Source organism: Rissa tridactyla, chromosome 7 (genome assembly GCF_028500815.1).
Source record: "Rissa tridactyla isolate bRisTri1 chromosome 7, bRisTri1.patW.cur.20221130, whole genome shotgun sequence".
Classification (NCBI taxonomy): Eukaryota; Metazoa; Chordata; class Aves; order Charadriiformes; family Laridae; genus Rissa; species Rissa tridactyla.
Window position 1 is genome coordinate 39,535,717 of NC_071472.1, and position 16,572 is coordinate 39,552,288.

The 16,572-nt window shown below is 36.0% G+C and overlaps 1 protein-coding gene across 2 annotated transcripts in view; it reads left to right on the top strand.

Annotated features, from left to right (window-relative positions):
• Positions 1–16,572, top strand: part of NCKAP1 (NCK associated protein 1) — a 60,031-nt gene that overhangs the window by 23,203 nt on the left and 20,256 nt on the right. Inside the window, exons 3-20 of one of the 2 annotated variants that reach the window (XM_054208479.1) lie at positions 404–496; positions 703–759; positions 1,773–1,915; positions 2,002–2,092; positions 4,230–4,367; positions 5,131–5,179; positions 5,541–5,697; positions 6,311–6,367; positions 6,927–7,023; positions 7,161–7,267; positions 8,358–8,490; positions 9,981–10,062; positions 10,510–10,568; positions 11,316–11,461; positions 11,954–12,086; positions 13,797–13,916; positions 14,200–14,339; positions 15,559–15,690. In XM_054208479.1, coding sequence (XP_054064454.1) covers positions 404–496; positions 703–759; positions 1,773–1,915; positions 2,002–2,092; positions 4,230–4,367; positions 5,131–5,179; positions 5,541–5,697; positions 6,311–6,367; positions 6,927–7,023; positions 7,161–7,267; positions 8,358–8,490; positions 9,981–10,062; positions 10,510–10,568; positions 11,316–11,461; positions 11,954–12,086; positions 13,797–13,916; positions 14,200–14,339; positions 15,559–15,690 — 1,934 coding nt within the window. The remainder of the gene's footprint in view (positions 1–403; positions 497–702; positions 760–1,772; positions 1,916–2,001; positions 2,093–4,229; positions 4,368–5,130; positions 5,180–5,540; positions 5,698–6,310; positions 6,368–6,926; positions 7,024–7,160; positions 7,268–8,357; positions 8,491–9,980; positions 10,063–10,509; positions 10,569–11,315; positions 11,462–11,953; positions 12,087–13,796; positions 13,917–14,199; positions 14,340–15,558; positions 15,691–16,572) is intronic. The other variant, XM_054208480.1, reaches the window with a different exon arrangement.

Consider the following 16,572-nt stretch of genomic DNA (forward strand, 5'->3'; position numbering starts at 1 on the left):
ACTTTGTAACCTGCCACCTTCTTTTCTCCCACCTCAAGAAACGTCATTGTTTTTTTGTCATACTGATTTGTGCTCCCGTACTGTTCTGCTTTTGCTAATTATACATATAACACTGTTTTCCTAACGACCCATTTTCATCCCTAGCTGAGCTAAACAATATGACTTTGGTACTAATGTGTACTAATTCGACTTTTGTCTTCAAAGTATAGTCAACAGCTGTTAAAATGATCTGTTCTGAGACCTCTGTGTGTGTTTGAGACACACAGAACCTCAGTCTTAGAAAACCATGTTAAGGCTTCTTTGCGTAGCCTGGTGGTTACTCTGCGCTTCAGAGGTAGTATTTTTCAAGCAGTGTTCTCCAGATCTTCTAAGAACAGTGTGCATGTTTATGTTTCTCTTTTAGCAACAGCTTGCTCAGCTCCAGAAAGAAAAATCAGAGATTCTGAAGAACCTGGCATTATACTACTTCACTTTTGTCGATGTTATGGAATTTAAGGTAAGGTATTGCAAATATGTCAGTTGTGCTGTGACGTCAGGTTTCTGTCTTTATTTATGAAGTAACACTATATAATGAAATAGATGAACTTGTAGCCCTGTTCTTTAAAAAAAATAATAAATAAATTAGTCTCCATCACTAAGCAGAGTAAAGTGATTTACTTAGATATTTTTAAACTACACTTACTTCTTTTTTTTTTCCCCAAGGACCATGTTTGTGAGCTGCTGAACACTATTGATGTTTGCCAGGTCTTCTTTGATATCGTAAGTTTCTGGGTTTAAACTTTCAAATACTGCTTAAAAACGTTTCTAGTTGGAGTCCTTTGTAGACAATTAGAAGGACTTGTTTATGTTAGCCCAAGAAACATGACATCTCTAGTTATAAACACAAGAGAAAAATATTTTAATCTTCAGATCTTTAACTTTTATAAATAGCTTGAAATCAGAAGATAGACAATTTTGAACAGGCTACTTATGGACAGTAGTAACAGTGTTGTCTGTTACCAGACATACAAATCATTCTGTAATTTTTGCTGTATTGTATCTGCAAGTTCATTCTTAGAGGTTTACTGTCATCTACATGCTTAAGCCATGTAGGCTTACAAAACAGGAATATTACTGCTGTCCACCTAAGAGATATGTGAGGAGTTCAATTCTGGTGTTGACTAAAGCAAGTGCAAAAGCAGCTAAAAGGGTTCCATTTAAAAAACAAAACCCAACAAACCAAAACCACCAAATACCAAAAAAAAAGGCCAACAAAACCTCAAACACATTTTCTTTTTTGTTTCAGCTTTTTTTTAACGTGCATAATGTCACCTTGCTAAATGTAGTCATTACTCTAAATTTTGGCTGACTTAGTTTCACACAAAGAGGAGCAGGTATATATCCTGTGGAATGATCTCACCAGGCCAGTGGGATATGTGATAGTTTCTTACATTAGAGTCTTATTAAAATACAATTCACAGCCAAGGCACTTGCTGACTGCTTAGTAATATCCAAGAAAAGTTTTCCTATCTGACAGCTAACCTGTGACGCTTGAGCCTGGAAAGATTTATTTGCATGCTTACTTTCATGAACGCACAGTTCTGGGGATTTGAGTGAATCAACTATGATTCAAAGTCTGTATGCAGACAGAACAAAAACTTTGGTCAAGACAGTCCATTTTATCTAAAAAAAAAAAAAAAAGAAAGGCTGAAAATTGGTGGAAAGGTAAGAAAAAAGTTTTGTACTTGTTTCTGAAAGTTTTAGAATGATAATTTACTGTTTTTTATCTCTAGACTGTAAACTTTGATTTAACAAAGAACTACCTAGATTTGATTATAACCTACACAACTCTAATGATTTTGCTGTCTCGAATTGAAGAAAGGAAGGCTATCATTGGATTGTATAACTATGCCCATGAAATGACGCATGGAGCAAGGTAAAAAGTCTGTTGTGTAGGAAATGTGTTTAATAATAATAATAATAATGACTGCATCTGAGCGAATTGTTTGTTGTTGCTTTTAGTGACAGAGAATATCCACGCCTTGGCCAGATGATTGTGGATTATGAAAATCCTTTAAAGAAAATGATGGAGGAATTTGTACCTCACAGTAAAGTATGTAACTACTTTTCACAGGAACATAGTAACCTTAGTTGAGAGGAGCAGAGATAAAAAAGTAAATATGCAAGAGTTTGTTTTGTCAAAAGCCATTAGGTGTAATTTTTACAGGAGATTTTACTTATAATGCATGTCTGGGGCTGGTGATTGATACCATATTAAATAAGAGAACCTATTAGAAATACAGGAATGCTAAGACCCATTGGTAAGGTTCCATTTTATTCACTAAGGATTAGAAAATGATTAAAAGTCAGTTGTGGCTCATCTGAGAATAGCTACATCTGTGTTGTATTTTCGTTTGTAGTTTGAAATTAAGGAGATTCCTAATGTTTATATGAAACCGGTTTTTTGCTGGTTTACCATCCTAGATGAATGTGTGTTTTTCTGTTTGGTAACCTGGGAGATTTTGCTTTGGATTGTCCTTAAACTGGGGGTGCTGAAGATTGCTGCCTCTAATAATATCTCCTATACTCCAAAGCTGACATTGCGTACCCTGCTCGGTTGACTTTGCTAAGTTAAAGGAACCCAGTCCCTTTAGCCTTTTCTGTATAAATGTTTTTAAGATTTTATTCTTACACAGCTGGTTGTGCTGCAGTTCTGATTTTTCTAGGCTGTATTTTTGTATGCAAATACCTTGGAAAAGTGTCAGAAGCCTCACCCAAGTCAATGTATATCCTGTTTATCACTTCCCATTTGTCCACTAGGCTTGCTCCTTGTCAAAGGAAACTAGATTTGTTTGGTCAGTACTGACTGACTGTCCTTTATAAAGGTGTTATTTTCTTCATGCTTGCAAATTGATTGCTTAACAACTTATTTTGGAGTCTTTGGCAGGAGTTTAAGTTAAATACTAAGTTATTGCCTGAAGTTTTTAAGGTTTTGGGGTTGGTTTTTGCCCTGTTTCGAAGTCTAGGTACTAGTTGTGTTTTCCTTTTCTAATTCTCTTGAGATTTTACTTAATTTCCTTAAACTTTTTAAGATAGTGACTAGAAGTTCAGAGTGTTTTTAAGCTACTTCTCGAAGTGCTCTGAAGTGAAATAGTTTTGAATGCATCTCTTTTGTCTGTTTTGTCTTATTTTTGATATACTTTCTTCTGCACAATTCCCATCTTGTTAAGACTTAATTAGCTGAGAATCTCATTTGCAATTAATCTTTTCTTGTACACATTTCAGCAAAGATGCTTCATGTTTCAGTATTATTTTTGTTTATGTTCTCGTATTTAATAACGCACCAGTCCTTTCCCTTGAAATGTCTTGTAAAGCCATTTTTCATTCTGATTTTGGTCTTCAGCTTACTCTGGTAGAGGTATAGATTGGGATCAGGGATCCCTTCAGGCACCACGCTATAGAAACAGATACTTACGTTACACTCTTACGGAACTGCACACTCCTTCCATTATCTCACTGCTTTGCAGTAAACCTGGCAGTTGTTTAGTCCTTTAAATTAGCTTCAGCAGATGACTTTTTTTTTTTTTTGTCTGAGTGACCTCTTTGCTGGCATAGTGCTTAGCCCTGGCTCCCTGCGGACTCATACAAACACCAGTATTGATGCAAAAGACTGGGAAAAGGTGTGGAACAGCACTTACTCAGATAAGCTTAATCTGCTATTAAGATGCTCCTGTAGACAGTATCTGTTCAAAATAATTATAATTTGCTAGTGGAGATAGAAGGACATACTAAATGAAGTGGCAGAGAAGGTAATAACGTAGCAAATGGGATGCTTGAATAAATAAGGAACAACTGTCAGTTGTACATTTGTTGTCCCCTGTTGATTTTTTTTTTTCATGTCCTCTAATTCTGAACTCCCAGTTTTAGAAGTCTAATTAAAAAAATAATTAAAAAAATAAAAACCTCATGCTTCTCTTCATCCCTCTCAGCCTGGAATAGTCTTTGTGTGTGAAATTAACTAGATGCAGTGGATTTTAACCTCAAGTTTAATTTCATAACTAGCTCAGTAAAATGTTTTGATTATTGGTAGTAATACTGCTGAGAAAACAGGGCTACTGACAAAATAGTACTTGTGCTTGGAGTATGACAGTGTCAATACACAGTTCACAACGTGAAGTAAAGAACTTGGATATTTATTCAAGACTCAGCCTTGAGGACATCTTCAAACTAATCATTGCTCTCCTTTTCAGTCCCTTTCAGATGCTCTGATTTCACTCCAGATGGTCTATCCTCGAAGAAATCTCTCAGCTGACCAGTGGAGAAATGCACAACTACTGAGCCTCATCAGTGCCCCCAGTACAATGCTGAATCCTGCACAGTCGGACACAGTATGGCCCTTTAATTTGCATTATATTAAAACTCTATCATTGAATGATTCTGTGATTACATGGTAAAGTTAAGCAAGGTTTTAATTAAAGTAATATAGGAATGTTTTGTTTTCTATTTGATTACCTTTATGTGGCTTTTGATCAGAGAAGTAGATAGGTTAGTTGGGAGAGCTGAATACTTCAGTACGCGGGAAAAGTTTTCTCACGTTAATTAAAACTTCTGTTAGTTAGCTCATGCCTTCTTTTTCGGTATTTGCTAATCAAAAGATGAAAAGAAGCAATGTTAACTTCTGCAGTGTAAAAGGAAGGAATCCTGTGTACTGTCTCAGATGTTTTGGGTCAACAGACTGGAAATAGAACTGATACTTCCTTTAAAATGTTTACTATTTGCATTTGCTCTTAGTTGTAATATGAATGGTCATCTTTGTGAAAAAAATCGTGTTAACACCTGTCAGGCTGTGATTGGCATACATCAAAAGCCTTTAGTTCTTTAATATTCTTAAATACAATGTTTGAAGATAAACATTTGCCAAAACTTGTTCACAGTTTTGTTCAAGGTATTGGATGGTATGGAAGCTCATTTAATGTTCAAACCCTTGGTTTCTAGAGGGATGAAACATGGCCCTGTTAGTAATCGGAATCAGTCTTCCATGATTCATCAGCATTTAAGGCTTTATTCATCCTTTTTTCTAAAAAATGCTTCTTGTGAAATGCATTGTCTTTTATATAATTAGTTGGCTACAAATTGCTGTTTTTTCAACAGATGCCATGTGAATACCTCTCTCTGGATGCAATGGAAAAATGGATCATTTGTGAGTAAAAGATTCTGAAACAGCTTGTGGTTGTATAACTTGATTAATCTTGGTTGTATGCATCCATCAGCATACGATGGAATGGATTTTGTCATCAGTTTATTCCAGACTTTGACTAACAGTGAGGGTTTTAGTAATTCCGATGAAAATAGCTGAGTAGTATCAGCATGAAGTAATTCATGTTACAAAAATATTACAAAAATATCGCCACTAGAATGGGGTGGGCTACTTTTTTATATATAAAACTGTATGCACTAAAAGTTTATCAGTGAACTATTTGAACTATGCATAATAATCTCACTGTTCTCTCACTGTCTTTGTGCATCTGGTTTGTGACATAAATCAATGTGAACTTGTGAAGTTGGATTTATTTTGTGCCATGGAATCCTAAATAGTGACGCTACAGCTTTGAACCTGTGGAAACTTGCACTTCAAAGCAGCTCTTGCTTGGCTCTTTTTCGAGATGAAGTATTCCATATTCACAAAGCTGCAGAAGACTTGTTTGTAAACATAAGAGGGTAAGTTTTTGTTCTCTTTTTCTCCTTTCAGAACCTCTGTTTAAAAAAGTATCGTTTCTTGAGGAAGTGTTTGAAAATGCTCCTTCCATTTCATATAAGTTCTATTTGAAGATAGTCAGTACACAGACATTTTTGCCTAGTATCTCGACTGTTTCTTTAATGCATAACTTCCAGGAGCCTGATTTCATAACAGTCGTGCCTTTTTTTATCTCGGTTCTGAACAACTCCGGTGAATCAGTCTCTAAAATGGCAAAAGTTAAAATTAATGATCTCGCCCACAAATCTTAATCTAGGGAAGAGAAATGATGTCATGAATGCAGAGTTTGCTTGAAAAGTTGCAACTGTCTGCCATTGTTTCTGCAATATATCATATGAAAACTGCAGTAACAAAGTTGAGGTCTTTACCAGCTAATACCAGGACCACTTCAATGAAGAGAATTTTCAGTTTGGGTATCCAGTTTTAGCATTTAGCTCTGAGCAGGGAAATACGTCTTGTGGGAGCTTTTTGCCGTGTCCTACTTGCTATGGTATTGTGGCTCCTCACAAGTCACAGCTCTTTCTAAATTGTACTACCAATACTTATTAACGTATTGGATTATTTTTTTACTTGCAGCTACAACAAGCGTATTAATGACATCAGAGAGTGCAAAGAAGCTGCTGTTTCACATGCGTAAGTGTCTTACAAAGTTTTCTTGACAGATTTTAGTGTTATTTTTCTTAGTGAAGTTATAAAGAATGTATAAACAGGATTTCTTGAATGCTGACTGAATTGCGCATTTTCAATCAGTACATGATCTCATTTGTTCTTTTAAATCTGGATTTACTTAATGGTATGCCATTATCCATTTAAATTCCCAAGTTTTAGATTATTTTTCAAATTTTCAGGACAGAAGCATTTAGTTTATATATTCTCCAGTTTTTGTCTAATTAGTTAACTATGTCTGTGTGTGAACTGTGAATGCAAACTGAATCGAGATGTTTTAGTGGAGTCAAATGCAAATCACAGACCAGGGGCAGAGAACTTGTTTTTTAGATTTAATCATGCTTCAGGAATATACAGCATTGGTGATGGGGATGCCAATTTTGATTGAACCACATCCTTTGAAATTCTGAACTTTTGAAGTTGATATGATATGAGCTGCCTATGCTTGGGCTTAAGCGTTTGGAAAAATCAAGTGTTTTGTGGTTAGCAGAGTGGATGATGTTTCAGTTTAATTCTTTCGATGCAGCGGTTCAATGCACAGAGAGAGGCGCAAGTTCTTACGTTCTGCACTCAAAGAACTGGCTACTGTCCTGTCTGATCAGCCAGGTCTGCTGGGTCCCAAGGTAATTACGGTTCTTATGTTTTGCATTTATGCAGTCTCTCTTTTTGTTTCTCAGTGATAATAGGACATTTTGTTTCTTTTGTGGGGGGAAACACTTTATTCTGAGAGAAAACCTACTCAACAACTTCTCTTTTTCAGGCACTTTTTGTATTTATGGCACTATCCTTTGCTCGTGATGAAATTATTTGGCTTCTTCGTCATGCAGATAATATGCCAAAGAAGAGTGCAGATGACTTCATAGATAAGTATGTTAACAATTTTTAGTGTGATACCTTAAATATTCATGAGAATTTCACAGATGAAGGCAAGGGAATCTTGGAAAAGGATGGCTATATGGAAGAGTTGAGACTGTTCAGAAAATCTTTACCTGGGAATCCCAGAAACTGAAGCACATCATTGGAAGTTGCTTTTCTCTAGAAAATGTGTTTATAAAATAAAAATAGTTTATAAAAGTTTTATACTTTTTTTTCCTTTAAGGAAGCAAAACAAACAAACAAAAATCTTTATTGTGTGTCTTTAGTGTTAATGATTTGCATTGAACAAATCAGTGGTGGGGGGAAAGAAACTGTCAAAAAGCTTGATCTGTTGATTTGTAGAATGTCTCCTGTATTGTAGCAACACCGTCTTTCAAATCAGATGAGATTTATTTATATGATACAGCATTAGTATAATCATAAACAGAAGGTAAAATGAGAAATGGGTTTAAGAGACTTGTGAGTAAGCGGAAGGGCACTAGTTTTCTTTGAGTTGTTCTCAAGATTATTGAACACAAGATTGAACTGAAAAGCTGTGGGCTCAGTGCAGGAGTTTAAACGAGAAGTGACAATCACGAGGCTAGAGCAGAAAAACCTTGGGTTTTCTTCACTGCACTAGGTACTAGGGATGGTGGTCCCACAGCCACTCTGAAACAAGTATTTAACCATCCTCATGGTTTTAAAAACCAAACAGCCAAGCTAAAACAAACCCAACAGAAAAGCAGTTATTACAATTGTATTCTTCAGATTTAACCACTTTTTGAGATTTTATTTTTTTTCCAAATAGAGTGTTATAGAAGGGCTTCTTCAAGAAAATAAGTGGAGAGCTATACAAACCTTTGAGGATTACCATGAAGGCATCCTGCTAATTTATCTCCTGATGAGTGGATTTTACCTTGCAGAGAAAATTACCTATGTAAACTCTTTTTACAATGTGAACAAATATTTTAATACAGAAATTAGTTTTAAAGGCAAGGTGTTAGGAGGAAATCCCCTTGAGAAGCATTCCACTGGTAGAAATTGTCTGTATTATTTTTGGATGTTTTCTTACTTGTAAGCTTTTCCTTGTCTTCTTGCCTAGGCACATAGCCGAGTTGATATTCTACATGGAGGAGCTCAGAGCACATGTGCGAAAATACGGTCCCGTGATGCAGAGATACTATGTACAGTATCTCTCTGGCTTTGATGCAGTGGTCTTAAATGAGCTTGTTCAGGTATGTCAAAACTCTGGTTTTGGGTTCTCAAATGCAAACTTTAAAAAGGGCGTTTTGTCCGAAGTGTCTTTATGAAATGCAACCTGGTTTGAATGTTGCGGAATAAGGCAAATTAGCTTAACTTGCTGTTTAATTCTGGGAGGTAGAGTTGTGCTTTTGGTTGTTATGTGAATGCTTAAATCAGCAGTGTTATGTTTAGAGACAATGAAACAAGTACTGCCACTGAAGGAGCGTTGTAGAAACTTTTTCTTACTTGGCCTGACAAAGAAATGATAGGCTTTCTGAACGGTTTATTTCCTAGTGACCACTAGATGGAGCGCAAATTTTGTGACTAGGTCAGCTGCTCAAACTTGACAAGTTTGTCCTGTAAGCTTTTTTGTTGTGTTCAAATATTAATTTCACACTTCAAGCATTACATCAATTACCAGAAGGTGGAACTTATGTACTCTACTGCTTATTTGAACGAACTATTTAAACAGTTTAAATACCAGTTTGTATCACTGTTTAAATTATTAAATGTAACTGGATTCTTGGGTTTATTTCGAGACCAAAACAATTGCATTTGGGACTCTTTTGCTTATATCTCTATATACTTGTTAACAAGTGGGTCTTTTTTTTTTTTTTTTAGAGTGACAGAATTAAATTTTTTTTACATTTGTCATCGATTCCTGGGAAATCATTTCCTTGATTTGATGAATGCCTTTTAAATGCTGTACAAGTGGCACAAGTGTTGTGTGTTTAGATAGGATAATACGTAGAATCAAACTGAAATGAAGGGACAAAAATTGGCTTGAATTTTAGTTGTGATTAATTTATAACAGGTACCAAGTATGAGACTTTGACAAATGATTGAGTGATAATTTGGATTTTTCAGCCTTTGTATTAAAATGTCAGTCATAGCTGGAATTATGAGAAACGTCTCTATTGTATTATTTAAGGGAAATATGATCTTATCAATTGCTAAAACCGCTTTTTCATGAACTGTTGCATTTTATAAAATTTGCAAACTTGATACCCCATCTTTCAGGTGGTATCAATCATTGGAGTCAATGTTGGTAAAAACCTGTTGAGAGAGGGTTTTATGGGAAGCTGATGTGGGCTCCGTTATATCCTGCCGTGGACAGTTTTTCTTCGCAGACAGATCAGGTGTCTCTAGAGTTTGGAAAAATGTTTGGGGTCTGATGTATAACAGGAAAATGTTTGGTGTCCGTTTTGTAAATGACTACAGCTTGAAAATGAGTGGGCACGTTTACTGGCAGATTTTTCTGTTTAAAGCAGATGTTGGTTTGGAATCAAGCTTTTCTAGGTATCTGTCAGCAACCAATGAATTAAAAAGTGAAAGCTGTTAAATAGCACTACTTGACATATTCCATCGATTAAGTTACCTTATGTAAATTTTTGTATATTTCAGAGTATAGCTGATAAATTGGGCATGGGCATTGTTTCATAAATCATGTTTGAAATAATAATAGCAATAACGTTTATTTCAGAATCTTTCAGTGTGCCCAGAGGATGAATCAATCATCATGTCCTCTTTTGTAAACACAATGACTTCACTAAGCGTGAAACAAGGTACGTTTAAACCAGCTTGGGAAAATTGTAGCAGAACGGAGGATTCCTCTGGAAAGCTTCATCACCTTTTCTTTCATGCAATCGGTAGAAGCACATAACTTGCATAAACTGAATTTGTTCACTTGTTTCTTTTTCATTACGGTATGTGCTGCTTCTTGTGCGTCCCTTTTCCAGGGCAGCTTTATACAGATAGAGCTTTTGAAGAATGCTATTGGGAAGTAACCCTCCCTTGTAATTTAAAAGCACGTTACACATGTTTTCATCTAGATACTTTCATTCCTATTAGTGTGGCTGTGCTGGATTGAAATTCTGAGGTAAAAGCATGAGGTTCAGTACTCAAGTAATTTTTGAGTACTTGGTGGGGTTTTTTGGCGGTCTGATATAGTATATCTGAATTTGTAGTTGTTTTCCTAAAGGGTTTATATTCTGTATTTTTCCCTGCTGCAGTTGAAGATGGAGAGGTGTTTGACTTCAGAGGAATGAGATTAGATTGGTTTAGATTGCAGGTAAGAATTTGTAAATATGCATGACGCTTTACTGACTTAAACCCAAAATGTTTAATAAATTACTGCTTTTCTGTATTACTCTGACACTGTAAGTGGATGACAGGCTATCTAGGGATGACCTGCTCTCTCAAAATCAAACAAATACTGAAGGAGATAATTTGCTACGTTTTGGTGTAACTTTGTCTGCATTGCGTACTTTTTGCAAATCATTCCTTGGGGCGTTTATAACAGTTTGGAAATAGAATATGTTGAGGATGAGCAGTTTGGCAGCTGTGCACTGCGTGGGGTGGGATTCAGCCTGCCCAGACAAGGGAAAGTAGGGAAAATGTTCGGTGAGATCACATCTGTGCATTGCAGTAACAGTATCTGCAACTGACTTAATAAAGGGGGGAGTACTGTTTAGACTGTAAATCAATTGTCTCCATGTTAGAGAGACATGTTATTTTTATATTTTCAAAATATGCACTCTTGTTCTTGCTTCCCAGAACTGGATTGTTAAAGAGGAGGCTCACAAGTGAATGTTTGTGTTTTTTCAGTACCTTTGTTCTACAGTTTGTCTGCGAATTAGTGTCGTATAAAGGCAGTTTGCTTTTCTTAAACTGTAATGGAAAGATAAAATAGTCTGTCCATGATCTTTAAGTATACAGGTGTCCTACGCATAGCATAATCAGTATTTGGGCAATGGCAATGGAATTTGAAAAAAAGCGGCTGTAGATATAACATAAACTTTTTCTTGTGTCTTTCCAGGCCTACACCAGTGTTTCTAAAGCTTCGCTTAGTCTTGCAGACCATAGGGAACTAGGAAAAATGATGAACACGATCATTTTCCACACAAAAATGGTAGATTCTTTGGTGGAGATGTTGGTTGAAACCTCGGATCTTTCTATATTTTGGTATGTTACTAACCTGACTGTAGAAATTTTTTATTATTTATTGTTTGTTTTGTCCATGCAAGTGTAATTTCTAAATAGCAAGCTTTGTAGGAAGATAGACCAATGGGAGAATCAATTAGAATTTCTGGTTTCCATCTGAATTAGTTTGATAAAGGTATTTCTGAAGATCTGTCACAGAGATTATTCAAGTTGTCGTGTAATTGGGGTCATTTGCAGATTTTTCCTTAATATATTCTTGCAAAAGATCCAAGTTTTCGCAGTGCCTATGTGGCAAACATCAGAATAAAAATATGGTAATAATAATAATGGAGAGGTCCAAATAAAACGCATAAGAAGTGAATGCAGAAAACAAACTTTGAAAGCATAATGCAATTTTTGGTGTAAGCTACAACTGCAAATCTGACACTAATAGCATATTTGATTGGTGTGAAGTAGACTTTATTTGCAGCAAAGTTATGCGTGTATTCCACTTAAATGTCTATTTCTGATCAGTTTTTATAGTCGTGCTTTTGAGAAGATGTTTCAGCAGTGTTTGGAGCTTCCCTCTCAATCAAGATACTCAATTGCATTCCCACTGCTTTGTACTCACTTTATGAGCTGCACCCATGAACTATGCCCAGAAGAGGTAATTTTTAAATATATTGTTGTAGTTATTTTCATCTCCCGTTTAAAGTAGAGGGGACTAGAGCTGAACACTGCAAGCAGGTGTTTGTTATGGCCGCCTTGTGTGATTCTTTGTCCATAGATCTCAGAATCCTTTTCTGAAGTGAGTGTTATCTTTGCTTTAGAGAGAGATTAAACCGAGGTACAAAGGTTAGATGACTCTCTTCTGGGATCATTCAGGCTTAGACGCTGATAAATCCAGTATGACTATTAAAATTTACAAGCAACAGTTTTTCTTCCAAATGGATTATAAACTTGTAGTTAGAAAAAGGAAACAGGAAGTTGGGAATTCTGTAAGGCTTGTTATAAATAGTGTTGCTTTAGTAAGATTAAAAAAGAAAAATCCTAAGAGATATACAGTATAATGCAAGCATTCATTTTGGTCAGAACTGGGTAATGCAAGCCCTCTTTGGTTAGAATTAGAAATTAAAAAATGCAGAATGTTGCTTAAAGAAATGGATGCTTTGTTAAAGGAAGTAGTTTGATTCTGAGGAAATTCTTTCTGGTTTTGTTGTAATGAAATAGATCCTCCTTCAGTACATTTCCTGTATGTCCATTGACTTTGGAATTACTCCAGGGGTTAACTTAGCCAATTTTCTGTAGTGCTTATGAAAGTGTGTTTCATTCTTAAGAGTGTTCATCTGAAACAATTAGCTGAATGAGATCTATTGAAATATGCATGATGTGGGGCTTTCTTATTTGAACATTAAATCCTCTTCTGCTAATCTTCATCTCAGTATATGTCTATATCATTATTTTTCCTGTGTACTTTGCTTTAAACAGCTGCAAACTCTATTTATACTAGACAACCACTAAAAAGTTTCCAGGAAAGCTTCCCTTCAGGACAAGAGATGTCTTTCAGAACAATTATAGTAACAGTAAGGAATCGATAGCCAAAGTCCACTGTACACTAGTTAGTGTGAATTCAGCTGCAGCAAGCACATTTTGCCACAGCCAGCAGAACTCTGAATTCAATATCTGAATTGTATGACTTGGTAACTATTACCATTTTGGAAAAATAATCTTTGCTGTACTGCGTACAATGTGTGGTAGTGTGGCTGTTAGAAAGTAAACACTAGTGGTGAAAGAAGGATTTCATTGAGACAGAAGGCTGCGTTTGTGCAGATCCAGTGACAAAGGAACTGAATCCAGAAATTAATGCAGTAGAGCTTCGCTATTGACTTTTTCAGTGGTGTGAATGACACTGTGCTTTCTCTTTGCATGTGCTTTCAGTTGCGTGCTCTTCTTTCTCTTAAACTTAGTACTGATACAAATTAATGAAGAGGAGACTCACAGAACTCTTGAGTACTGGACACTTTAAAGTAGATTCATCCCAAAATTAAACAGGAAAACCTACTTTTTCTTAAAAATTAATTTTGCCTCCTTTTACAGAAAAGATTTTGCAAAATACAGTAAGCAAAATATTTTTAATGATAATTTGCAGTTTTGACTTTGAACATTTCATGGTTCAAGTTACTTAAAAAAATTCTGCAGCTGGGACTATTAAGGACTTTAATTGATGAATGATGAATAGTAAATGAATTTATTATTTCTTGTACCCCAGTTCAATGATTTAGTGAACCTTTAACTGCAGTAGAGTGTGTGTTGTCTAAATGTTGTAGGACTAACAGGAAACTGAAAAAATATGTCCTTTTTTTTTCCTCTTTAACAGCGACATCATATTGGAGATCGTAGTCTTTCCTTGTGTAACATGTTCTTGGATGAAATGGCTAAGCAAGCTCGAAATCTTATCACAGACATTTGCACAGAACAGTGTACACTGAGTGATCAGGTGAGTGTGGCTGTGTGTGGTTTAATTCTCCTCTGAGATTTTCTAGGTTGTTGAACTTTCTGAATTTGTATGGTTATATTTCCTCTTCACGTTTTTTCCCTGTTTTGGGGAAGTTTTCTGTTTATAAAATGGAAGATGGTTTGGGGAAAACTTTTTATACTAGTAGTCAGGAAAGAATGTGTTGTGTGATGAAGTCTCCACCTGGACCATAAGCTTAGTTTGTATCTCATGGCTGCTAAGAAGTTGGATTTTAACTTGGGGGGCTATTTTTTTCATCTACTAGTTGCTGCCAAAGCATTGTGCCAAAACCATCAGTCAAGCAGTGAACAAAAAGTCAAAAAAACAGACTGGAAAGAAAGGAGAACCTGAAAGGGAGAAACCAGGAGTAGAAAGCATGAGGAAAAACAGATTGGTTGTGACAAAGTAAGACTCTTCTGTTCCTTTCACCTAGAATCCCAAGTCAAAACGTGTGTGTTTTACATATTGAATGCTTCTTGCTTAATTTATCTAAGTTTAATTGACTGTAAATACGACGACTTTGTAGCTTTGTGAGCATATGATGCTTCTGTAGCTTTGTATAGAGCCTGAAATCTCTTTCACAGAGCAATAGGAATGTATATCTCTATCTTGTTCTATATCTCTATCTCTATCTCTCTCAACTTATCCCCTTGGCTGTTCCCTTTCCTGAATGGAAAGGATCCCCGTGTTGTAGTTGGGCTTCCTGTGTAGTCATCTGAAGTGTGGCAGTCCAAGGAGTGGATGACATCTTTGATTCTGCCTTGCTTAATGTTTTTAACTAGGTAAAGTACAGGCTGGGCTGGAAGTGCTTGCTGCCAAAAGGCTGTTTGCTGCCCTCAGCTGCTGGGGTGAAGCGAAGCTCCAGGGCTGGTACCAGCTGGGGAAAGTTTCCTTCTTAGTGGCTATAGAGGAGTTGAAAGGGCCAGCAAATAAACAACAAAAATATCTGAAAGAGATAACAAGACAGATTAGTAAATGCAGTTTGGGCTTTAAGAGGTGATAGGGGAGGGAAAGGTAGAAGGTAATTGTTAGGAAAGATCACAGGACGAGATGGTAGTGACAAAAGCATGAGGAGGAAGGAAGCTAAGAAAAGGAAACAATAAGTGTTTAATGTGGCTGAGAGTGGTTGAACACACAGACTGCTGAAAGGGAAGTGGTTTTGCTATAGTTGCAACAACTGAACATCAGAGAACTCTAAAGATTAGATAAGTTGAGGTAAAAGAACATCCTTGTAGCTCAAGATTCCCTCCCCCAATATTTTTAGGTTTTTAGTAGTTTGCTGGTAGCAAACATTACTTATGTTACTTAGTTCAGTTAGGAAAGAACCACCCTAACAGACTGTTCTTTTTTTTGGGGGGGAAGTATATGTATGTATAAAAATATGTATATCTTTCACATCACTGTGTGTGATGCAGATCAGTAGGCAGTTGTAGGATGTGTTCTTACCCTAAAATACCATTTTAAAAATAAGCTAGAAAAGTGTCTCAAAGCAGAAAAAGATAACGAAGGGAAGAGAGAGAGCTGTACCCGCTCTTGAGGCGTCTTCCATCCAGCGTGTGCTTTCCCTGATAATACATACTCATGTTAAGTCTTTTTCTTAATTTCTTGTTGACTGTTCTTAAAGCCTGGACAAACTGCACACTGCACTTTCTGAACTCTGCTTCTCAATCAATTACGTACCGAACATGGTGGTTTGGGAACACACGTTTACCCCAAGAGAATATTTAACGTCTCACCTGGAAATCCGCTTTACCAAGTAAGAAATACTGTAAATATAGATGTAATCACATACAAGATAAGTCTTTGTTGATTTGGCACTGGAAGTATTGTATACTTAGTACAGAAAACTAGGTTTTTAAAAGGATGGATTCTGGAACTTGTAAGTCAAATTATGAATGAAATGACAGTTAAGTTATAAAGTTATATAAGCCTAAAAAGAATACTACAACAAGTATTTGTTTACTAAGAAGACTTCATTTGCTTTAAGGGACCCCCTGATACAGTTTGCTTGAGGGCCTGGTTTCAGTGAGATACTGAATGAAGTCCGTGTCCATTTATGTTAAAAGGGAATATACAGTCCTTTGTGCATTTCTGATCTAGGTTGAAAGCTAGCCTGACGTACAGGACGTCTGTTGTTAGAAGCCTGGTTTTATTTACAGTGAGAATTTGGACAAATCAAAGTATGTCCTGCAATTTCTTCACTTTTCGATTAAAGATACGAATCATTGTGTCAGCTACAGGGAGATTTGTTTTTCATTAATAAGATTCCTATTTATTTACTTAATATTAACAATACCCAAATTTTTAAAACTGTATACAATTATAACTGAAGCTTACCTACCAAGTGATGTAAAAGTATTTCCTTTTATCTACTTACAAGATAAATGCTGAGAGGCATTAGCTGTTGAAAGCAGAGCTTATGATAAATTCCTTGAGAAGTTATTTAAAACAGTGGAAATGTAATTTTTTTAAAAAATATGCTCCAGGAGAGCTATCTGTATTGCAAAAGAAATGAGATCTCAAGATAGCTTTGAGATTTATTTTTTTTAATACTGCGTGAGCTGAGGCAGAAAGAGGAGAGATTAAATGGTCTATGGTCTGTGTCTTGCAGAATGTATGCACTCAAATACAGTCGGCA